The sequence below is a fragment of the Thamnophis elegans genome, chromosome Z, assembly GCF_009769535.1.
Source record: "Thamnophis elegans isolate rThaEle1 chromosome Z, rThaEle1.pri, whole genome shotgun sequence".
Lineage (NCBI taxonomy): Eukaryota > Metazoa > Chordata > Lepidosauria > Squamata > Colubridae > Thamnophis > Thamnophis elegans.
The window spans coordinates 82,022,228-82,045,679 of NC_045558.1; the positions used below are offsets into that span (position 1 = coordinate 82,022,228).

Below are 23,452 nucleotides of genomic sequence, written 5' to 3' on the forward strand. Positions count from 1 at the left end.
TATGTTTTCTTGGGATGGTATTTCGGCGAACCCAAATATAATTGGTATCATTTCTTATTCTCTTACCTTCGCTATTCTATCTTAACTATATTTCCCCCACTCTTTATATTTCTCTATTGTATATATACTTATATATTTAATATTTTCTTTTCTGTTTTCCCTTACTTCCCCCCCCCTTTTCCATTTAACAGTGTATCACCTGGGTTCTATATCTTCTTCCTATTTTGTTTCCTAGTTTCCTTTCTCTAGCCAATCATAAAATCTTCCCCATATCTTGAAGTACTCCGATTCCTCTTTATCCTTAATTTTCATTGTCAACATATTCATCTCTGCACAATCTAATATCTTTTTTACTATTCATTTGTTGGTAGCTTATTTAATTTCCAATTTTTGATAAATACAATTCTTGCTGCTGTAGTTACATGCATAATCAAATAGGTACCCTCTTTCTTTAATTTCTCTGAGACAATACCTAGTAAAAATATCTCTGGTCTAAATTCTATTTCTTGTTGTAATATTTTCTTTCAGCATACTCTTATCTTAGTCCAGTATTTCCTTGCTTCTGCACATGTCTACCACATATGATAATAGGAACCTATTACTTGTTGACCCTTACAACATTTCACTGATTTGTCTTTAAACATCTTTGCTAATTTTTCTGGTGACCTGTGCCATCTATAAAACATTTTGTATAAGTTTTCTTTGTAAGCTGTTGACATGGTTAATTTATAGTTCCCATAGTTGTTGCCACTTTTCTAACTCAATCGTATGACCAAAATTCCTTGCCCAGGTTACCATTGTATCTTTAACTACTTCTTCTAACCTAGTTCTTAGTAGATAGCTATATAGTTTCTTAATTATTTTTTCTTCTGTTCCCATAAGTATCTTATCCAACACCAAAATTCCTAAGTTAAAACCGTATTCCCTTTTATCTTTTTCGTATCTTGATTGTATTTGCAATTGTGAAAACTATCCTATATTAATCCCTTGTTTTTCTAATTCTTGTTTTTGTTTTAATTCCCCCCTTTTGTTAAGATACCTTTGTATCTAATGATATTTTCCATACTACTAATATTTGGATGTGTCAGTGCTTTTATTGTTGAAAGCCACATTGGTATTTCTAAATAGTATTTCCCTTTCACTCTTTCCCGTATTGTTAATAATCCATTCCTTGAAAATAGCCATATGCCTCACTTTTACCATACCACAAAAAAGCATGCCAAATCATGACTTTCCAGTGTCAATAATCTTGTATTACTCAGTAAGATCCATTCTTTCATCTCTAATCCTGCTGCTTGATAATACAGTTCCCAATTTGGTAATCCGAATCCATCTCAAACTCTTGCACCGTGCAACATTTTCATATTAATTCTTGCTTCCCCCCCCCCCCCCCCGGCTATATATATTTCCCCACTATTTTATTCATGCTTTCAAAGTATTTTTTCTCTAGTTTTATCGGTATTGTTTGGAATAAGTATAGCAGTCTTGGTAATATATTCATCTTTACTACAGCTATTCTTCCCATCAGTGATAATTAGGTTTTTCCATCTTTCTAAATCTATTTCTATGAGTTTTCTCACCTTATAGTAGTTATCCTCCTTTAGTGTTACACACCTTGATGTCAGTTGAATACCCACATATTTCCCTTTTTTCACCACCTGTATGTTCAGTTTCACAATCAACTCTCTTTTCTGTTTTTCTGTCATATTTTCATCAGAATCTTTGTTTTATCTTTATTAATCTTCAAGCCCATTATTTCTCCATATTCTTTTTTATTTTGACTAGTTTTGGCTCCATTTCTATTGGATCTTCCATAATAATTACCAAATCATCTGCGAATGCTTGTAATTTATATTCTTCTTTCTTGACCCTCATCCCTTTTACCTCTTTATTTTGTCGTATTTCTCTATTCAAATCTCTAGTGTCAGTATAAATAATAATGGCAATAGTCCACATCCTCATTTTTCTATATTACCAAGTAGAATATTGTGGTCTACTCATTAAGTGCCTTATTGAAATCTTGGTATATTATGTCCACGGCATTTCATTGGACCACAAACTTAGTTATTTTGGCAAAGAATGCAGTAAGATTTTTTAGTGTGATCTGTTTTGAAAAAGAACATTATTTAATTCATAGAATTCAATCTGTGTTCAGCCTAAGAATTCATATTAAAGAATCCCTAACAGATGATATCTAGCATCTGTTTGAGGGGAAAAATCAGAAATAAAAAAAATTAAATGTTTGGTTTTGACAAGGAGAGATTGAGAGGGGATATGATATTTGAATGCCCCAAAGATTGTCTTAGAGAAAAATATCTAGTCCTGTTCCCTGGTCAAAACAATTGATTTGCATTGTAGGAGGATACTTTTATTTGCATGTTGGGAAAATCTTAACCCTAACCCTAACTCAAATAGTAAGAAGAGTTTATAGTGGAGCCAGTTTTCCAGAGAACCATTGGCTTTCATCATTTAGATTAATCCAAGGAATGGTTAGACAGCCACTGGTGCTTTAAACTGAATTTCCTGCATTTAGCAGAATGTTAGATTTAGTGACTTCACTTTTCAATAGTACAATTCTATTTACCTGTTGACTCTTAGCAAAAATTAAATCAGTTTCTTAATGTTGGATCTGTTTATATACATTAGGATAATCAAGAGCTCTTATCATTGTGAAGGATTATTGTGAAATTTTCTCCCAATTTTTCCAAGAACTTTGAGCAAAAACACAATGTTGTTTTCCTAATTGCAAGCAGTTTAATTAAATTAAATTAAATAGTAATTTTTGGTGTCTTGTGTTATTTTATTTTTGGTGTCAAGTTTGTGTTGTAGCTGCTGGAGCTACTAAGCAGGGGGCCAAGCTAAGTGCTTGATGGACACCTTCCCTTCACTGGGAGTCCAGGCGCTTTGGTGATTGTTGAGTGAGACCTCGGCCAAATTCCTTGAGAGATGTGAAGTTTGCGGGGGGGGGGGGGCGATCTAGCGCCCAAGCTGGATACAACACAATCGTTCATTCTCAGCCGTATTTTGAGATTCCTAGCTGCAATGAACAGCAAAGCTAGGGTTGATCACAGCCACTTCTCTCCATTGCAGTGCTTTCCAGATGCGGCTTACAGCTGCGAGCCTGAAGCTGCAAAAGGCAAGGGCTGCCTTGGCACCACCAGCTGACGCAAATGTATCGCAACGATGGCAAAATGCTGTTGCCGCACAAGTACAGGAGCCCGTTGGTTATCCTGGAGCAGCTTTTCCATCCGAGTGCGCCTGCCCGGAGGCCTCGCAGAAGCAGAGATGGGTGGGAGGCCTGAGAGAAACCGCCTGTTCCAGGCACCAGCATGGCACTGAGGGCTGCCCGATCGCCCACCCACCACCTGGACAGGCCCAGAAGTGGCACATTCCTTGGTTTCAGGCTGGACGTGGGGTCCAAGGCAGAGCAAGTGGCAGGTGCCTGCAGGCCTCGCAGAAGCCAAGAGGCAAGTCTGAAAGCAGCTGAGCCTTGCCTCCTGAGGTAGCCCTTTGTCTGAGTCTAGAGCAGATTTTCCTCCCCCGCCGTTGGCTTTACCTTCCAGTTTCAGCCTGTGGGAGTAGCACTACTCTGCTCACCATGGCTGCACATGAAGATAAGGCCCACGCTTGGCTGAAGGTTGTGGGCTGGGAGGGTAAGCCGGCTGGCAGAGGGGCAATGTGGTCATCATAGCCTCATGTTCCGTGGCTTCTGGCAGCCGTGGTGGGCAAGGGCCAGTCGCTGCAGAGAGTGAGATGTGGTGGGGGGATCTGCAGCCCCGGCTCACCTTCCTCTCTGACACCAGGCCCGGGAGAAAGGGAAGAGCAGGTGCAGGGATTGGGTGTTGCAGCCAGCGGGGAAAGCTGAACTACTGCCCAGAGCAGGGCCTGAAAGGTGGCTAAGCCTCGCCGTGTCCACCCCCCAAGATGGTCCTTTGTTTGAGCATGGCAGGCAGACCCAGAGTGGATTTTCCTCCCTCGCCATTGGCTTTACTTTCTAGTTCCAGCCTGCAGGGCTCTGCTTACCGTGGCTGCTCATGAAAATAAGGCTCGTGCTTGGCTGACGCCGCTGCTGTTGATGCTTCCATGGCGTGCCAACTGTTCTCGCAGCACCTTGCGTAGCACAGTTAAATTTAGCGCACTTCACAATGGGGGAGACAGTGTCCCCTCTTCCTCCTAGAGCCCATTACAACTGTGGAACATTAGCCCCATTTCTCGGGGTGGAGAGCAAGTTGCAAGTCTCTCTGAGCAACCGAGGTTTGTGCAGCACTTACAAGGGCTGGAAGAAGCACCCGCAAGATGAGGCAAGTACAGAGGTGCTTTGCTCCTGTTCTGGAATATTGAGTAAGTCTTCATCCCTTGCCCTTACTTCTCCAAGTGACGAGAAAGAGAGAAATACCTGTTTCCCACAAAAAAGAAAACACCGGGAGCCACAAAACCTGGTAGCTGTGGCTTGATGACATGGCAGGTGAAGTTTCTCCCTTCCCTCGCCCTGCGTAGCATCTTCATTGGCCTGGTCTTCACCCCTGGTTTGGGGGTGCCAGGCCCTCAGCCACCTTGTGGCCTTGGTGGTCACAACAGCCCCTCTTGGTGGTTCCTCAAGTTTTCTGGGCCCGAGTTGTCAGTCAAGTGGGCTGGCCTCTTGAGCTGCCTCTCAATCGGTTGGGATATAGGCCGAGGGAGTGAAGGAGTCGGCACTGGGGGCTGTGGCAGATCTAGGTAGAGACATACTGTCCCTGGAGCCAGCCACGGCTGGGGTGGTAAAACAAGTCAGCTCCTGCCAACTTGGCCAAGCAAACTGCCTCTTCCCCCGCATCTCGGCAGACTCCATCCCAGTTACGGGCTCTCAATGCTCCCCTAATTGAGCCCCTCTGGTTATTCTTCCAGAATCTGGCTGAGTGATACTGTCCGGCACCCACAGGTCCCCGATTTACCCAGGTCTTACTGCTTGGGGTTTTGATGGCATCAGAGGAAGAATCCCATGGGCTGGGCGGGGGCTTCTTTAAACTGCAATGATTTGAGCCATCGGTTGAGCAGGCACTTTGTGGGTTTTCTCTTGGCCCACGACAGGATGGTAGGTAGGGGGGGGGGGATGAAGGGGTCAGCACTGGGGCCTTTGGTGGGTTGGAGATAGAGACCACAGTGCCTGGAACCAGCCATGACTGGGCTTGTAACCCCAGCCAGGCTGCACCTGCCTAATCAGTTGGGGCTGTGGGGAGCCAGGAAGGCTGCCTCCTCTGTGACATATCAACAGACTCCACTAAGACTTCAGGCTCTCGGGGTTCATCCAACTAGGCTCCTTGGCAGGCTTTCCAGGCTCCGACTGTGTGATGTCATATGGACCCCCCCAAGACCCCGACCCACCCTAGGTCTAATGGGGGCTGTGCTTTCCTCTGGATGGTGGTGGCAGCTGGTCCACTCCTCGTGGCCACTGGGAAGTCCTACGCTGGTCCTTGGGATGAACCAGCAATTCCTCCACCCAGCACAGGCCCTCAGTAGTTGGCATCCTGATGCTGGGCATAGGCAATGTGCCTACCAGCCCTATGCACTTCGCCGCCACTTCAACTGGTTGCTGGAGTCTGTTGCTCCTCCAGGTGACTTCCCCAGTAACCATCCATTTCATCCCCCCTTTTCTTCATTCTGTTGTCCTCTCTGAGTTTTTCTACTCCCTGGCTGGACCAGGTGAGCAGCCAGGGCTCAGGACACCGGAAGTGGCTCCAGTTGGAGCAGAGATTTTTGGAGAGTTGGCTCAAGGGTCCAAGTAATCCACCCATCGCAAACAGAACTCTGAGGCAACTTGGTTCTGTGCCACTAGCTATACACCAAACTTTCTAAGTGCAAATTCCATAAACAAAAAATAGATTATTTGGGCAACCACATCTCCCACTAAGGAGTGGTATTGGATCCAGGGAAGGTTCAGATGGTGCTGGAGTGGGTACCCAAAAGCTGAGGTTCACAAACTTTTATGGCGGGGCGGAGATGGGTAGTCTGGGAGAATAAGGCATATGCTGTGTAATGGGCACTTCTAACCTGGGGACACTTCCTTAAAGGGATTAAAACCCTGTTTGAAGTGTGGACGGACCACAAAACCCTGGAAGTCTTAAAACCCCAAGGAGACTTTCCCCAACCAGGTCCAGTAGGCTCAATACTTCAACTATTTCAATTTCATGCTCTACTATCTCTCAGGTGGGGAAAACTTTTTAGCTGATGCCATTTCAAGGCTGTCCCAGTACAATAAGATTGAAATAGTTAGACCAGTCATCACTTCCCAACAGTTGGCAGTCCCTCTCATTAACAGAGCACAAGGGAAGAACAAACCCCAAATGCCAGATAAATTGCTCACAGCTCTGAAGATCTTAGATATTAGAAAAAGATGAATGGTTCCAACAGCACCAATCCTTTTGCACCATGCAAGATGGCTTAGGCCTGGTAGGGCCCAAATTATATGTACAGAGAATATGTACCTCAACCTTCAAAATCATTACTCATTCACTTTGTAATTGTGGCAGAAGTTTTTAAAATCGCTGGACACTGCTTAAGGACTTAATTCTTCCTATTATCCACAAACGAAATGAGCTAAAGTTGTCAAGATTATTTATTCTTTTTATTTATTAAATTTATATGCTGCCCATCTCCCCTACAAGGTGATTCTAGGTGACTTACAAATTATTGAATTGTTTAAATAAATCCTCTGTGCATCCTTATGGGAGAAATGAAAAGTAACTCAGAATGCTGGTCAGTGCTATATGTGTGGCTATGTAACTTGTTTAATATATAAATGGACATTGCATTTATGTCTGATACTTGGAAGAAAGGATGCTGTTAGTTTGAGAAGATTTTGGCAGAATTCTGATTTGAAGGATACAAGGGTCCACAAAAACAAAACATGGAAAGTTTGTGTACAGTTTTATGTCAGGTAGGAGTGTATTGCTTTTTTTTTGGCTTTTCATCACATCCATGGCCATATAAATGTATGATAAATTAATTAGGTTTGAATTATGAATTGCTTTGTGCAAATCTGAAGGGTAGTTGCTCAAGACAATATGATTGAAGTAAAATATTCATGAGAAGAAATGGAATGCTTGGCAAATGATTCCTTATTGAGATAGGAATAAGATAAGCATCTATGATGTCTCCTTGGTTGTTTTATATATTTATGGATAAATATTTAAGGAATGCTGATAATGAAATTGAGAATGTTAATTGAGATATTAAACATGTCCTTTTATATGCGGATAATGCTGTGATTTTGGTTGAGAATCATAATGTTTTGTGGTTAATGTTAGATAGATTGTTGTAGTGAGAATAAGAACCTGAAAATATAATAAAAGACCAAGATAAATTATGTTTTACTGGAAAACTAAGGGCAGGAAAATTAGATATGTAAGACAGATTTTTTAAAATTAAAGATGGAGGAATCACGAAATTTTAGGACAGTTGTGTTGGTAGAATAGTAGTAAATAGTATGTGCTTTTTTGTGAAGAATGGATGTTTATTGAAAGAAGCAAAAGGACATAGAAGAATATGCTTCTACTTGCTCTATAACAGTGATGGCGAACCTTTTAGACACCCGAGTGCCCAAAATGAGGACACAGATTGTTGGGGGCAATATACTGATTCTGTAAACCTCTTAGAGATGTCTGTAAAGTACTATGAAGCAGTATATAAATCTAAGTGCTATTGCTATATCTATTGCAGGATCTTTAGTTATCATCAAAAATATGAATTCTGCTTCTGCTTGTTCTATAACAGTGATGGCGAACCTTTTGGGTACCCGAGTGCCCCAACTGCGTGCGCATGCATGCCCAAACTAAAAGATGTGTGCGCAAACATGTGCATGTGCAGACATGAGTGCATGTTCAGCAGAGACTCAAAGACCAGTTGGACAGAAGCATGCCATCCCATAGTGTGGCAAGAGGTAAGATCTTTTTCTGTTGTGAGCTTCTGTTTCATTGTTTGCAACGAAACAGAAGCTCACAAAAGAAATGCCACAGAGATCTGACCTGGGGCAACGATGTGCGTGCCAGCAGAGAGGACTCTGCGTGCTATCTCTGACAACATGCCATAGGTTCGTCGTCACGACTGTATAACATGGAAGTGAGATTGTCTGGACATCTTAGAGAAGAAAATCTGCAAGACTTACAGAGGGTCTCTAGCTAGCAATTAACTGAGCTGTTTTCCTCGGTTTTAAAACTTTAAACCTAGAGCAAGCCTCTGATCGGAATGTTCTCTGTCAAAAGCAAAAAATATATTATTGTCAAATTCTATTGCATTGAGTTGCAATCAGTTTTAATATGGTGAAAACTACAGTGATGGAGGAACAATCATATCTGAGCTGCGGTAATGCAGTGATTAGAGTGCAGTACTACTGGCTACTTCTGCTGCTTGCCAGCTGCCAGCAGTTTGGCAGATTGAGCCTTCCATCCTTCCGAGGTCAGTAAAATGAGGACACACATTGTTGGGGGCAATAGGCTGATTCTGTAAACCTCTTAGAGATGTCTGTAAAATACTATGAAGTGGTATATAAATCTAAGTGCTATTGCTATTGCTGTATATTGCAGGATCTTTAGTTATCATCAAAAATATGAATTCCCAATATCCTTATATAGGCATTTTCCTGTATGGTCACTGTTACACGCATACACATGACCATTTAGTGGCTTTGCGACTGTAAAATGCACTTGCTTGTAAACCAACTCTGTTATCACCCAAATTACCATATTACCTGAGCTTTCGGGCAGTTCTAAGATAGTCTATTGATATCTCTTTCCATGGGATTTTAAGTACTGGCTGGAGACGCCCAAGTGTTTTTCCTTAGCAGAGGCACAAGTGGGGCAGCTAGCCACGCAGGTCCCTATATCCTCTTTCAGTAACGGCCACCAAAATTGCCACTTGATTAAATGCAATTAGGATTTTTACAAAACCAAAATGCCCCACCATTTTTGAATCATAGCTTTTTTGTAGAACCATTGGCTTTGTGGGACATATAGTTTAACTCTCACCAAACTAGACCATCTTGCATTGTACATTCCCCTTGTAGATTTGCAACCACTTATCCTTCTCCAAAGCTACCTTCAGGGCTCTCTTTAAATCATCAGCTAGTTGAGTTTTCATTTTGGCTTGTGCCTGGGTGGTGAGTGGGGCTGCTAGTTTTCTGGAGGGGATGACTGGTTTAATCTCCTCCAGCTTTGAACTATTGTTTTGCAGCAGCCTGGATGCTAGAAAGTTTCTCCTTCCTGAGAGTACCGTAATGTGAAGTAGAATTGTTTAAAGTACTGGGCCCACTGTGCCTATTAGGACAATAATCTTGAGGGGAAGGCCTTTAAGACTTCTAAGTTTTTATAGTCCGTTCACACTTTCCCTCCTAGAAAATTTGTCCAAGTTAGGTGCACCCAGCACAGTATATAGGCTTTCTTTTCCCAAACTGCCCTCTCTGCTCCGTCTCATTTGGCTTTTAAGACGTGTAGGTGTGTGGCTGTAGGGCCCCTAGCTCATTTTCCTGTTGAAGTGCTGGGCCCACCGCAACATCACTGCCATCAGCTTGAATGACAAAGGGGTGTTGAGGTCTGGGTGTTTCAGCATTCGCTCTGCTGCAAACAGATGGTTAAGCTGTTCAAATGCAAACTGGCATTCCATAGTCTATTTAAGTGGCTGGCTGGGTTTGGGTTTCCCATCCTCCTTTGTCTTTAGTAGATTAGTGATGGGAAAGGCTATCTGGGCAAACATTGGGATGAATTGGCAGTAAAAGTTCACAAATCCCAGAAAGCTTTGTAGTTGCTTCCAAGTGTGTGGAGCCCACATCTTTTTGGGTCCATCTCTTTCACTTATGGGATATGCGGTAGCCCAGATAGTCAATTTTATTCTGGTAGAATTTGCATTTGGACAGCTTGGCATATAGTTTGGCCACTCAAAGTTTCTTGAGAACAGCTCTGACTAGTTTCACAATGAGACATTTGGTAGTAATCCATATATTTCTCGGCGTGCCTGACCATGGGATGTTGGTACAAACAGAATCTGATTGCTCTGTTCTTTATCATCTATCATTCCCCTTTCCCGATTTCCCATCACATATACACACAGTTTTATTGCGCTTTCAGCATAACCCCCCTCCCCTTCCAGCCTTTGATGGCAGGATGCCTGTGTGGCAACAAGCAGAATCAGGCAGAGCTGACAGGTGAGCTTCAAGGATAGAACTGGGATTTTTAGTATCTGGGTTACCTTTAACCAACCTGCCAAAGGAGTTTATCTCCTCTCCATATGTGAAGAAGTGCTGGAACAGATCTACGATCTTCACATCTGACCAAGTGTTGTGGCCTGCCAGCAGAGCTGGCGACAGACTTGGATGATGATGAGGTTGGGGAAGAAGTTGGGCCAGTTCTGGAGCCTACGGAAGGCTCTGATGAATGCTCAGCATCAGACTCAGAGATAGAATCAGGGCTGACCAGCATTTCCCAGCCACCGGAGAGGCAGGTGCCTTTGGAGTCAGATGAGTGAGGAGGAGGAACCAACAGCTGGGTCCTGTTTCAGATACGTGTATGTGCACAGCAGGTAGGAGAGGTGAATAACAGAGAACAAGGAGTCAACTTGGGAAGCAAAACAAACATGGATGCTGAATGGCCCTTCCCTGGCTGGGGAATAAATAGGAGGAAAGGAGAATGGTGGTCATAGCAGACAACCGTTCACATTTCTGGAGATTTTGCTCATTGTGTTTCATGTGACAAAGACTACCTTGCCAGAACTGAGGTTTTTTTATTTGAACTGACTTAATTTGCAGCCTTTCTACTGGGAGGTCAAGGCTTTGCAATTATCGTAACAAGCTGATAAGGTCTATTGCTTCAGTTAACTCCTTGCAGGATTCTTGATGGACTTTATAGGTGAATTCATTTAATTCTCAATGTGTAAATAAAAGAGATTTTTCTTTACGAGGAGTCTGTTTCTTGCTTCTGTGAAGGCTGGGTCAGAACACCTTGGTTTCTGCAATGCTTCAAAGGAATTCCCCTCTTCTCCATTTGCAAAGGAGATAAGACTTCTGTTTCTATAGGCCCGTGATGATGAACCTATGACACGCATGCGAGATATGACATGCAGAGCCCTCTTTCGGAATGCGCACCGTCTCCCCAGATCAGATCTCCGTGGTGTTTCTTTCATGAGTTTCTGTTTCCCTGCAAATGATGAAACACAAGCTCACAAAAGAAAATGATCTTACCTCTTGCCACACTGATGGTGTTGGGATGCACCACCTCCCACCAGCCAGCTGGTCTTCGAGTCTCTGTTATGCATACATGCATGTCTGTACATGTGTGCATTCACATATGTCCGTGTATGTGCGAGTTTGTGCATGTCTGTGCATGTGTGTGTTTGTGCGCAAGTGCACCTTTCAGTTTAGGCATGCATACATGCACAGTTTGGGCACTCAGTGCCTAAAAGTTTCACCATCACTGCTTGGAGGAGTTTCCCTCTCTAGAATTTAATGGAAAAAAACCTGGGGGGAAAATTGGAGCTTTGATGTTATATGTTGATGGCAGCAAGATTATTTTATGCAGAAAAATGGAAAGACATTTCAATTCCCACAGTGGATGAATGGTTGCAAAAGTTAATGGAGTTAGCAGAGATAGTTAAATTGACTGTTTTAATAAAAGAAAAATATAAAAGTACTTGTGTTTCTACTTGAAAACCACTTATGGACTTTGTGCTTGTGAAAAAAATGAAACTTGTGTTTTACCGATTACATAAATTAGTTGATATAGAAATGGGTAGTTTATACTACAGTATAGTATAATCTTTATTGTCATTGTACTTAAATACAATGAAATTGGTTATGTAAAGGTAAAAAGTTAAAGTTACGATGTTATCATCAGAAGTCTGTGACTTTTTTTTCTTTTTCCGTTCTTTTCTGCACTTTTCTATTCCTTATGTTTTTGTATCTTTGTATTTTATATTATAAATTAATTTTAAAAAAGAAAATTAGAGATTCCTGAAGCTATTATAATGTATTTTCCACAGCGCTTTCAAAGCATTGATTCTTGAGGCCCTCTGTTGATTTTTCAAGCCAACGATTACTTAGGATATCTCAAAACTCTCCTATAAGCATCTGTGTATCCTTTAATCCTTTGTCATTCCTGGATACCTAGATGGGGTGGTTTAGTCCTCCTAGTTTATAAAATATTTCAAGTCATATTTTGTAATCTTGTTTAGATACTTCAAGTATTTCCTTGTGCAGATTTTCAGTGAACTCAAAACCATTTTTCTAAAACCTATTTAGAAGATGAGAGGCTTCCCAATCCTTAAGTCATTGTAATGTATCAGATGGTGGAGGCTGTGGAAAAGAGAATTGTTCATCTAAATTTTACATCTGTTGGTGCATCTATTACATCCAGTTTTAGTCACCACAATATAAAAAGATATTGAGACTCTAGAAAGAATACAGAGAACAGCAACAAAGATTAGGGACTAGACCTTAAGGCTAGTGCCTTACAGGCCATAAAGATGCCTTTCTGAGGCTGTTGTAATTTTAATTGTGGTTAAGCAACCAGTTGTATGTTGAAGACTACTACTATATGTTGTAGGTTAAGGACTACTACTATCTTATACTAAAATACTATTGTCATGGTTTTGAGTAATGCTCCCAATTAATTCAAGACTCTGAGGTCTTGCCTATTGTCGCAAAGGATGGGATGAATTGCTTATAGAAGTGAAAGCTTCCCAGTGTGCAGTTAAATGTCATCTTTCTTTCGTCTCTCTCTGATTCTGATGCAATACTGTGCTTCCATCAAATCTAACTTGCTAAATATCTTTTCCTTGGCTATATGAGCCAGCATGTCCTTCATAAGGAGGAGGGATACATGTTGTCCACACATACCCCATTGAGCCCCCTAAAGTCTACGCATAATCTCATTGTTCCATCTTCTTAAACAGGACTGGGGCTTCCATGCAGGATTTAGCTGGCTGGATGAAACCCCTGGCTAGTTCTTGTTGATGTATTTCCTCAGCTGTTCATCTCCTTGTACATATTGGGTTTGGGTAGTTTTGCTACAGCAGGATCTCATTCATGCAATCTGTGGGCCGGTGAGGGATAGCACATTGCACTCCTTTTCCCAGAACATGGTTTGGGTCCCTGTCCGTCGATTGGACCTAGCCTTTGAATGTTCAGGAACTTGGCTCCTGTCCTCTATGGAGAGGCTTGCACGACTTGGTCATGTGAGGAAGGGGCCTCTTCCCAATCTCAGTTTCCTGTTTCTCCCTTTCCACCATATCATTGGGCCCCACTTGTTCAGCCAGGATAGTCCCAGGATCACAACTTCTGTCATTTTTTGGGATGATCACAAACTGGATCATCTCCCAGTGCTGTGGAGGATAGCAGTCAATTCTCCTGCTTCCCCCTCGAGCTTGGCAGTTATTGGTGGGCTAGGGATAGAGGACATTCCTCTATCCTGGTGCTTCTTGATCTCTCAGCGGTTTTCGATACCATCGACCATGGTATCCTTCTGCGACGCCTGGGGGAGGTGGGAATGAGAGGCACTGTATTACGGTGGTTCTCCTCTTACCTCTCTGACAGGTCGCAGTTAGTGTTGGTCGGGGGGCAGAGGCCGACCCCTAGGCCCCTCGAGTGTGGTGTGCCAGGGTTCGGTCCTGTCCCCCCTCCTATTTAACATCTACATGAAGCCGCTGAGTGAGATCATGCGACAGCACGGGGTAAAGTATCATCAATATGCTGATGATACTCAATTATATCTTTCTGCCCCTTGCCAGCTTAGTGAAGCAGTGGACATGATGTGCCGATGTCTGGAGGCTGTTAGGGTCTCAATGGGGGCGAACAAACTTGTGCTCAATCCCGATAAGATTGAGTGGCTTTGGATGTTGCTCCCGAAGGACTGTTTGGACAGTCCATCCTTAACCCTGGGGAGAGAAAATTTACGCCCCTCAGAGAGGGCTCGCAATTTGGGAGTCCTCCTAGATTCGCAGCGGAAATTGGAACATCATCTGTCGGCTGTGACCAGGGGAGCTTTTGCCCAAGTTCGTCTAGTGCACCAATTGCGGCCCCATTTGGATCAGGATGTGCTTCTAACGGTCACTCATGCCCTTGTCACCTCGAGGCTGGATTATTGTAACACGCTCTACATGGGGCTACCCTTGAAAAGCGTTCGGAGACTGCAGTTAGTTCAGAATGCGGCCGCGCAGGTGATAGTGGGTGTGTCGAGGTACACCCACGTTACATCTATCCTCCGTGAGCTGCATTGGCTGCCTATTGGTCTCCGGACTCAATTCAAGGTGTTGGTTATCACCTTTAAAGCCCTACATGGCTTAGGGCCAGGATACCTTCGAGACCGCCTGCTGACGCATACCTCCCAGTGACCATACAATGTCGGCTGGCGGGCCCTCGGAGGAGAGCCTTCTCAATGGCTGCTCCGACTCTTTGGAACCAGCTGCTCCCCCCGGAAATCCAGACCATACCCACTCTGATGGCCTTCAGGAAAGCCGTAAAAACTTGGCTGTTCCGGCAGGCCTGGGGCTGTTGACCTCACTATTGAGGTCCGGCCCCGACTAGAATGAATTTGATGGATGATTGTTGTTTTAAATTGTATTGTTTTTATGTTTTTATATTTCGTTTGTAAGCCACCTGGAGTCCTTTGGGCGGCATATAAAAGTTTTAAATAAAATAAATAAATAAATAATTGTGCTTGTCTTTGAGATAGGTAGGCAAACACTGGTGATTTAGGTGCTCTAGGAGGTTGTCAAGGAAGATTTCCAGCCAGTCAGGGTTCCCACTGAACGTGACAGCCAAGGGAGGAGGTTCTATGTAGTGAGGTGGCAGCAACCAGTATCCCGAGTGCCACCCTGGCCCCAGGAGGGAAGACAGCTTGATACCACATGGGGCCATGGAGAAGGGGCTGCAGTGGCTACCTAGCTGGACTGGTCGCTCCTACTGGCTGCTGGGGCCCATGAGTGGGCCCATGACTCACTGTCGTTGCTGCCATTGGCGAGGATTGGAAACTTCTCCAGGGACTTTTCCCTGCCATTGCAGCTCCCAGCTGTGCTGGAGTGGCTCGCTTTGGGCTTTTTCCTCACACCATCAGTTGAAATATTGGCACGGTTAAAGGTCAAACCAACACTGAATAATTCCTGTGTTTTTGGTATAATTAAAGAATAGATACTGGCTATTCCCCTTGTGTCATGTCAGCCAACCAAGCAGTTGATAAACTTCTCAGCACTCCCTAATGCCATTGCTAGGGCATGTTGATTTGGCCTTGGTTCTCAGGAGCCTTATTGTTGCTATGTCTGGCACATTGGAGGAAAACATTCTACATTCCATAAGTCTCTCCCCACCCTCCCCAAATAAGCATGGCAACTAAGACACGAAGCAAGAAAAATTATGGCTTTAGTTAGAGTCGTTTCAATAGTTGATACCCTATCTTGTTGACATTAGAAAAAAACCCTATCTGTATTTTGTAATGGCGCCTTGAGGGGCCACAGAGAAAAAATAAGATCAGAAGATGGTCACAGGAGAAAAAAATGGTTGGGAAAATCTGTTCTAAAGGAGTTCTTTATCCAACAAATTTTATCATCATGCTTTGTAAAATAAGTAAAACCTTTAACTCTGTTTCTTAATACCATCAGTAATCTTATAAGAGGAAGACTAGAGCAAACATTTATGGGGATGTCTCAAAATACTCTTGATATATCAGGAGAAAAGTAGCATCTTTTGTGTGTGCTACTTTAGAACACAAGGCTAGCACTGATGATTTGTTTGGGTAATGAAAAGTCTGTAAAAAAACAACTAATTTCAGAGAATACTAAGGACCTCTCAAAACTCTTCTCTTTCTATAATTGGCAAAAAGTTATTATTCTGGTATTCGGATCAATGCCTGGAGGTATGTTTTGAGAGCATTTTTTAACCATTATTTTGTTTTTAGTTCAAGCAAACAACTAAAAAATAGGAATGAATGAATTTTGAAGTGACCATGAAGAAAAAGTATGTACTGTACAAAAATAGAAGTTTTAATAGACTCGTTGTTTGTAAATAAGTGAAATTAAGGGCGCAAAATGTAATTACTTCTGTGTTATCTTTCTTAAAAGATGGGAAATATAATTTTGATTTCTTCTAAATTGTATATAAATGTAAAGAAATGAAAACTATATAACACTTGAGTGTACATGTTTTCAAATGCATTGTAATTGTTTTTCAGCTGACATAGCTCAAAGATATAGAATAAGTAAATACCCAACCTTGAAGTTGTTCCGGAATGGAATGATGATGAAGAGAGAGTATCGAGGTCAGAGATCAGTGACAGCAATAGCAGATTATATCCGGCAGCAGAAAAGCAATCCAATTAGAGAAGTACTAAGCTTGGAAGAAATTAACTCTCTTGATGTGAGTTTGTGTGTATATATGTTGATTGCCATATATAAATCCATGTTAGCTGCTTAGCAAGTTATACTCATTTTCTCATTTAGTGAAGACTGTTTAGAAGTCTTATCACCACTATTATAATATTTTTAAATATTTTTAATATTTAAAACTTTTAAAATGTTTTTTTAAATTAATATTAATTTTAATATCTTCCTTGGTAGCATTGCAAATATTGTAGGATAATTTTGGTTCTGTGATCTGCATTGCCATGAAAGCAAACATATTATTAATCATATACTTGTAGTGCCAAATTTTCTAAATGATTATAGTCATAGATGTGGACAGCCACCATGCAAAGTGGACAAGGGACTGGATTAAGACAGAGACGAGTCATATTTAAGTCTACCATCAGTGATCAAACATAACCTTGAGTCAATTACTCCCTATCTATCCAATTTACCTCCTCTCCCATGGGGAGAAAATAAAAGGAGTATTAAATATGCCTTTTAAACAGTTATTATAATCTATCATGGGCTCCTGTAAATTAGAACAAATATGCAGCGAATCTTGAAGTTTATGTGTGTTTCAAGCCCAAGAATATATTTGGATAAACATTTATCTACTGTTGTATAAATTCTGTAGTCACTCTTCATAAATAGAAATAGGTGATATCTTCTACACAGGCACATGTAAAACATTATTTTGATGAAAATATAGGTTCTTATTAAAATGGATATAATAATTTATTAATAATATTAATACCTTCAAGATTGTCTGCATACTTTTTTTTGTTGCACGGGTGTACTTGAGATCCTGGACTATGATTCTATTATAATATTACATTTGATTTTAATAGACATCATCTGTTTGTATAAAGAACTATAGAATTTATGTAAATATTAATTCCTTTAAAGGGTGAGGTAGAATGTTATTATGTATGTTTTATGTGTTACAGCGCAATAAAAGAAACATTATTGGCTATTTTGAACAAAAAGACTCTGATAATTACAGGAACTTTGAAAGAGTAGCAAATGTTTTGCATGATGACTGTGTTTTCCTAGCTGCATTTGGGTAAGATTTTTAAATGTAAGAAGTAATTGCAATAGGTTAAATAACATTGTATTAGTTATTGAAAATATAACTTTTATCTTTGTGAATTAAAATATAATTTGAAAAGTTTTATATTTGCATCCTTTCTTTAACAATGCTATGAAAGCAATTTTTAAAAATATATTTTTTAAACTTGGTCTTGAAACTACTCTCTCCATAAAAGAGCAGCCCTATTAACTGTTAGTTGTATCTTCCTTATACACATTCAAACTTGGGAAATCAGACTAGTGAGCATAGAATTGAGAAGCTCCTATGTTTGTAGTAGCACCGTGGTTAGAATGCAGCACCCAGGCTAACTCACTGCTCACTGCATGAGTTTGATTCTGACCAGCTCAAGGTTGATTCAGCCTTCCATCCTTCAGAGGTAATTTGAAGACCCATATCGTTGGGGCAATATGCTGACTTTGTAAATAACTTAGATTAGGCTGTAAAGCACTGTGAAGCAGTATATAAGTCTACATGCTATTGCTATGTTTTCAGATTGGAAATCAGAGTTTTAAACTATTTCCTGGTCTGTTCACTGCAGTTAGTGCTTAGAATGATAATCAAATTAGGATGTGTTATTTCAATAATACATGTGCAGGGCAGAAAAAAATTAAAACCAAAGTTTTGTTTTTGCCTTTGCTAATAAATAATTGCTAAAATAAATGATACTTTAGTATGATATCTGGGTTGAGCCCATTGACTAGAGATGTATTGCTATTCCAGTATTTATTTTCTTACTTCATATCCTAGAATAGTAAGAACAAAATTATTTTAATCCTTAGGTCTGTTTCCAAACCAGAAAGATTTAGTGGGGACAACATAATATATAAGCCAACAGGGGTAAGTTTGATTTTTTTCCCACCTTACCTATTAAATTTGATGAAATGTTTAAAATTAGTCCAAATCCATAAAATTATGCATACAGGTAGTCCTCAACTTATGACCACAATTAAGCCCAAAATGTATGTTGCTAAATAAACAATGTGTGTTTCACCCCATTTTATGACTATTGTCACCACATTTGTTAACTGTGTCACTGCATTTGTTAAATTAGCAACACAGTTGTTAAGTAAATCTGGTTTTCCCATTGACTTTGCTTGTCAAAAGGTTACAAAAGATGATCACATGACCCAGGGACACTGCAACAGTCATAAATGTGAGTCATTTGTCAAGCATCCAAATATAAATCACATGACATTGGTGATGATACAACAGTCGTAAGTGTGAAAAATGGTCATAAGTCACTTTTTCAGTGCTGTTTTAACTTTGAACAGTTACTAAGCAAACTGTTGTAACTTGAGGGCTATCTGAATATGATAGTAATAATTGTATTTCATTCTTCTAGAAATACAGGTTTAACTTGCTCAGATAGGTAGCATTAATCAGGCTCCCAAATAATTATTTATTATTTTATATTTCATTTATATTTCTTCTTGATCTCTATACTTCATGGCTTTCTGCATCTATCCAAAGATTCACAAGAAAAGCCTTTATTACAGTATGGAGCAATAGTTTTTACTGAAGTAGTCTTGATTTAGTTTTTACTTCATTTCTATTTATTTCTTATTTTTATTATTTTATTAGCAGGTATTTTTCAGAGTATTTTTTAAATCTTGGGGTACGTATGGTTCTGAAGTCTTCCTTTCGGAAATACACTAATTAAGACAATACCCTTGTCCATATAATAGAATTCTCTGGTCTTATCTGCTTACAGATAAGATAGTGGATACTTGAAGCATTTCCAGATTACTAAACTGAACAAATCTGTTTTTCCTTGTGGGCCCTTATTAATTGTCACTATATCAGACAATTTATTTAAAGTAGGACATGGCTTGTTACAATTTCATTCTAAATCAATTTATAAGTCTGATTCTGAACTGTAAATTGTATTTTGACATCTTTGGTCCTAACAATTGGATCCTAGAACTTAAAACTGGTATTAAAGTTTCTTGGAGTCATCACAGATTCTATAATTACACAATGTTCTTACACCAAGAGAATAGATCTCAGTAAAAAAAAAAACCCTTCTTGAAGCATTCACTATGTAGTAGACTATGACATCACAGCATAAGGATAGAGTTTTGAAAATCCAAAAGCTGGTATCTTTTAAAAGATTTTTGATACTTTGCTTCAAGTCATAATCATGTTCTTAATAACATGTTAACTTCTCTGTAGCTTATAAACTTCCCTTATCGATCAAAGGATTTTTTGTGTAGTGCCAAATGTTCCTGTGATTCAATATTCACTTATTTTGTTGGCTAGCATTATGATTGAATTCTAGACCCTTCAATAAACTATCACCAGCTCTTTGATTTTGCTCTTTGAACAAAATTAAACCATATATATATAATGTGAAATTGGAAAAAAGTAATTTCCTCTTATTCTGTTTTCCATATAAACTCTAATTTACAACTCAAATATGTAGAATATGGTTTAGTCACAAACAAGTTTCTCCCAGATAATCAGAAATCCAAAAACATATGAATACTTTTAAAAAACAGTCAGTTATTCAAACAAAATAGATACCTTTGCAAATATAACAAACCTCCTTTACTCTAATTGTTAGGAATTTGCAAACTTTGAGACAATAAAATGCAATAGCTGGTAGATAAATAAGAAAAACAAGTTTCAATACAGTTCCCTCCCAAGGAAATTGCAATGTGGTTACAAAATTAGGTCTGTACTGTAACAAAATGAAACCTTCTGGAGAACTCTAAAACATTGTTTTCCTGATGGTAGCAAACTGATTTTCTGGGATGGATCAGCTTCTTTTTATTTAACTTCTAAACTAGAAGCAGCTTTTGCTCTGTGTGAAATCAATCTGTACGGGAGAAGATATATCTGGAATACCATATAATGCTTCGTTGTTGAAAATTAACTCTGAAAACAACCAGACCATTTTTAGAATAACTATATTAGTTCCTGTACAAGGAATAAATATTCTATTTCCTGAATGGTGCATTTTCAACTATAACATCAGTAAATTCCTTGATAGTAATCTTCTCACTGACTCCTTTATTTTTAGAAGCTATGGTCTGCAGCATGTGTTTCTTCCCGAGAAGAGCAATAAACTTTATAGCCATTAATAGGCTGAATATTAAATTAAATTAAAATTGTAAAATTATTGTTTTCCTATCAACAATTTCTGAGAATCTCTATTCCCTGGCAAGGACAACTGACACCACATCTGACACCAATCACATCTGATACCAATCTCATCTTCCTTACTGTAACATAAAAAAACAAAATGTGTCAAAGAGCCATCTAGTTTAATCCTTTGTGTCATTCAGTGTCTACCCTGATATATTAGGGAATCATAAAATAACAGAATAATAAAATTGGAAGGGGCCTTGGAGGTCTTCTAGTCCAACTTTCTGCTCAAGTAGGAGTCCCTATACCAGTGATGGTGAACCTATGGCACACGTGCCACAGATGGCATGTGGAGCCATTTCTCAGGGCACACAAGGCGCCCTGTTAGCTGGCCTGCGTGCTGGCCAGCTGAGTTTACCCTTTTTTAAAGCCATTTTTCACCCTCCCCAGCTCCAGAGACTTTATAGGAGCCTGGGGAGGGCAAAAAGAGCTTTCCCCGCCCCCCTCCAGAGCCCCTCCGGAGGCTTTATGAGCTTCCCTGAAGCCTCCGGAGCACAAAAAAGCTGACTCTACGGGCAAACCGGACGTTTGGGATGGACATCCGGTTTGCTTGGAGGAGGATCGTTTTGATTGCTCCAAAGGCTTCAGGGAAGCCTCCTGAAGGTCCTTGAAGCCTTCGGAGCACTTAAAACGACCCTCTGAGAAAACCGGAAGTGACTTCCGGTTTGCTCAGAGAGTTTTTTTGACTGCTCCAAAGGCTTCGGGGAAGCCTCTGAAGGTCCCTGAAGCCTTTGGAGCACTTAAAATGACCCTCTGAGCAAACCAAGTGACTTCCAGTTTGCTCGGAGGGTCGTTTTGACTGCTCCAGAGGCTTCAGGGAAGCCTCCTGAAGGTCCCTGAAGCCTCCGGAGGGCTTCCGGGGGGGGGGGCAAGGGAGGCTGATTTCGCCCTCTTCAGGCTCTTATAAAACCTCTGGAACCTGGGGTGGGCGAAAAAAGCATGCAAAAAATGGGGGGAATGCCTGTAGTGCGCACATGCATTATGGGTGCGGCACACGACCCCCTGCACTCCTCCCACTTATGACACGCGAGCCAAAAAAGGTTCGCCATTGCTGCCCTATACCATTTCAGACAAATAGTTGTCCAAAGCACTTCAGGTGCTTTGAAAAATAGGTTGACTCCCTCGTCTTTGTAGTAGCCCTTCAATTTTGGAACACTGCTATCATGTCACCCCAGTCCTTTTTTTCATTAAACTAGACATACCTAATTCCTGCAACCATTCTTCATATAAACCATTTTCATATGTTTAGTCCCCTAATCATCTTTCCTGCTCTTCCCTTCACTCTTTCTAGAGTCCTCAACCTCTTTTTTATATTGTTATGACCAAAACTGGGTACAATATTGCAAGTGTGGTCTTACCAGGGCATTATACTCTTCATGTGATCTTGCTTCTAAAACCAGGAAGGCAGTAGGGTTTTCTTGCATTGCTTCTTGCAGTTGATGTTTAAGTTCTGTACTTGATTCCAGAAAAAAAGTGCAATAGTGAATAACACTATCATTTGTCGATTTCTCTCAGTCTCTTTTTAAAATGCTGAATTCTGCTCCAACCCTCCTAACATTCCATGAGAGCCTAAAGACTTAATTCTGCCAGTTGGTTTGGGACTCTAAAAGAGTGGCTTTTGTTGGAGGTGACTAATAGAATAATATCAGATCCTAGCTTCCCCCCTGCTCATCTTACTCCCTCCTTCCCCTCCTTTAACTTTTGTATTTTGTATTTTGTATTTTTATAGTTTGTATTAAATTATTAGATGTATTTTTAGTATTGTAAGTTGACTAGAGTTACCATGGGGTAAGATGGACATCTAGTATTTTTTTAATAAGTAAATAAAAATATTTTTTATAAAAATTTCAACAGGATGGAAGCGAATTCCACAATTTTATTAAATAGTTATTGAATAAATTAATACTTCTTTTTAATGACCTTGAAGATCTTGATTTAAAGTCATTGTTTCTTGCAATCCTGACTTGACTTTACTGAAAAATTTGATTTACGGTAAATTTAAATTTCTTATTTTTAATTCCAGGATGATTTAAAATTAATTAAAATGCACTCCCATTGTGAAATCCTAAAGGAAAATCATTCCTTTTTACTTATTTTATTTAAAAAATAGTTTCTAGTTCATGAGCACATGACTATTGAATTTCCTTACGTACCTTTTGTTAGAGGCTATGTAAAAGAAAATAAATTTAATAAATAATAATAAGATGAAATAAATAAAAGCTGATGTATACAGTGCCTATTAACCATTTCTGTCTGCCTGATAAACAATGCCTGAAAAAACTTGCAGAAAGATAGGACCTCTGTTGCTGATCTGTCTGACCATAACTGCTTTTTTGAAAAAAGGTGTAGCATACAACCTAAAATAGCTTAAGTTTTAGTTATACAGCTATGCCTAGTTTTAATACATTTAATATTTAATAGCAGCTTAGTAATAAAACATTTCTAGTTCAATTGAACTAGGATAACATTATAAAAGGATAAAACTTAATTTCAACTACAAAAATGCAGACTTGGTCAATTTCCTTGCCAACTTAGAATACATAATGAAAAAATAACAAATTTGACCAGGGAACAGAGAATCATTCCTAATATCCAACAAAACAGACAAGACAGAACACTTCATCAAGAGAAGAAGAAGACATTGAAGAAACTGAGAAAAGATAGAGACATTGTCATCCTACCAGCAGACCTAAGCAGACTAACTGTGGTAATGGACAAAACTGATTACATCAAGAAAACAGAAAATTTACTTAATGACACCTACCAGGTAATCAACAAAGACCCAACAAAACAATTAGAGAATGGAATAAGAAACATCTTGATAAAAATGGAAAAAGAAAACCAAGTAACTAACTTCAACAG

The 23,452-nt window shown here is 40.1% G+C and overlaps 1 protein-coding gene across 3 annotated transcripts in view; it reads left to right on the plus strand.

Annotated features, from left to right (window-relative positions):
• Positions 1 to 23,452, plus strand: part of ERP44 (endoplasmic reticulum protein 44) — a 72,111-nt gene that overhangs the window by 35,212 nt on the left and 13,447 nt on the right. For 2 of the 3 annotated variants that reach the window (XM_032235716.1, XM_032235717.1), the window contains 3 exons: positions 16,182 to 16,366; positions 17,301 to 17,416; positions 18,223 to 18,280. In XM_032235716.1, the coding sequence (XP_032091607.1) occupies positions 16,182 to 16,366; positions 17,301 to 17,416; positions 18,223 to 18,280 (359 nt within the window). Of the gene's footprint in view, positions 1 to 3,090; positions 3,468 to 16,181; positions 16,367 to 17,300; positions 17,417 to 18,222; positions 18,281 to 23,452 lie in introns of all 3 variants that reach the window. The other variant, XM_032235715.1, reaches the window with a different exon arrangement.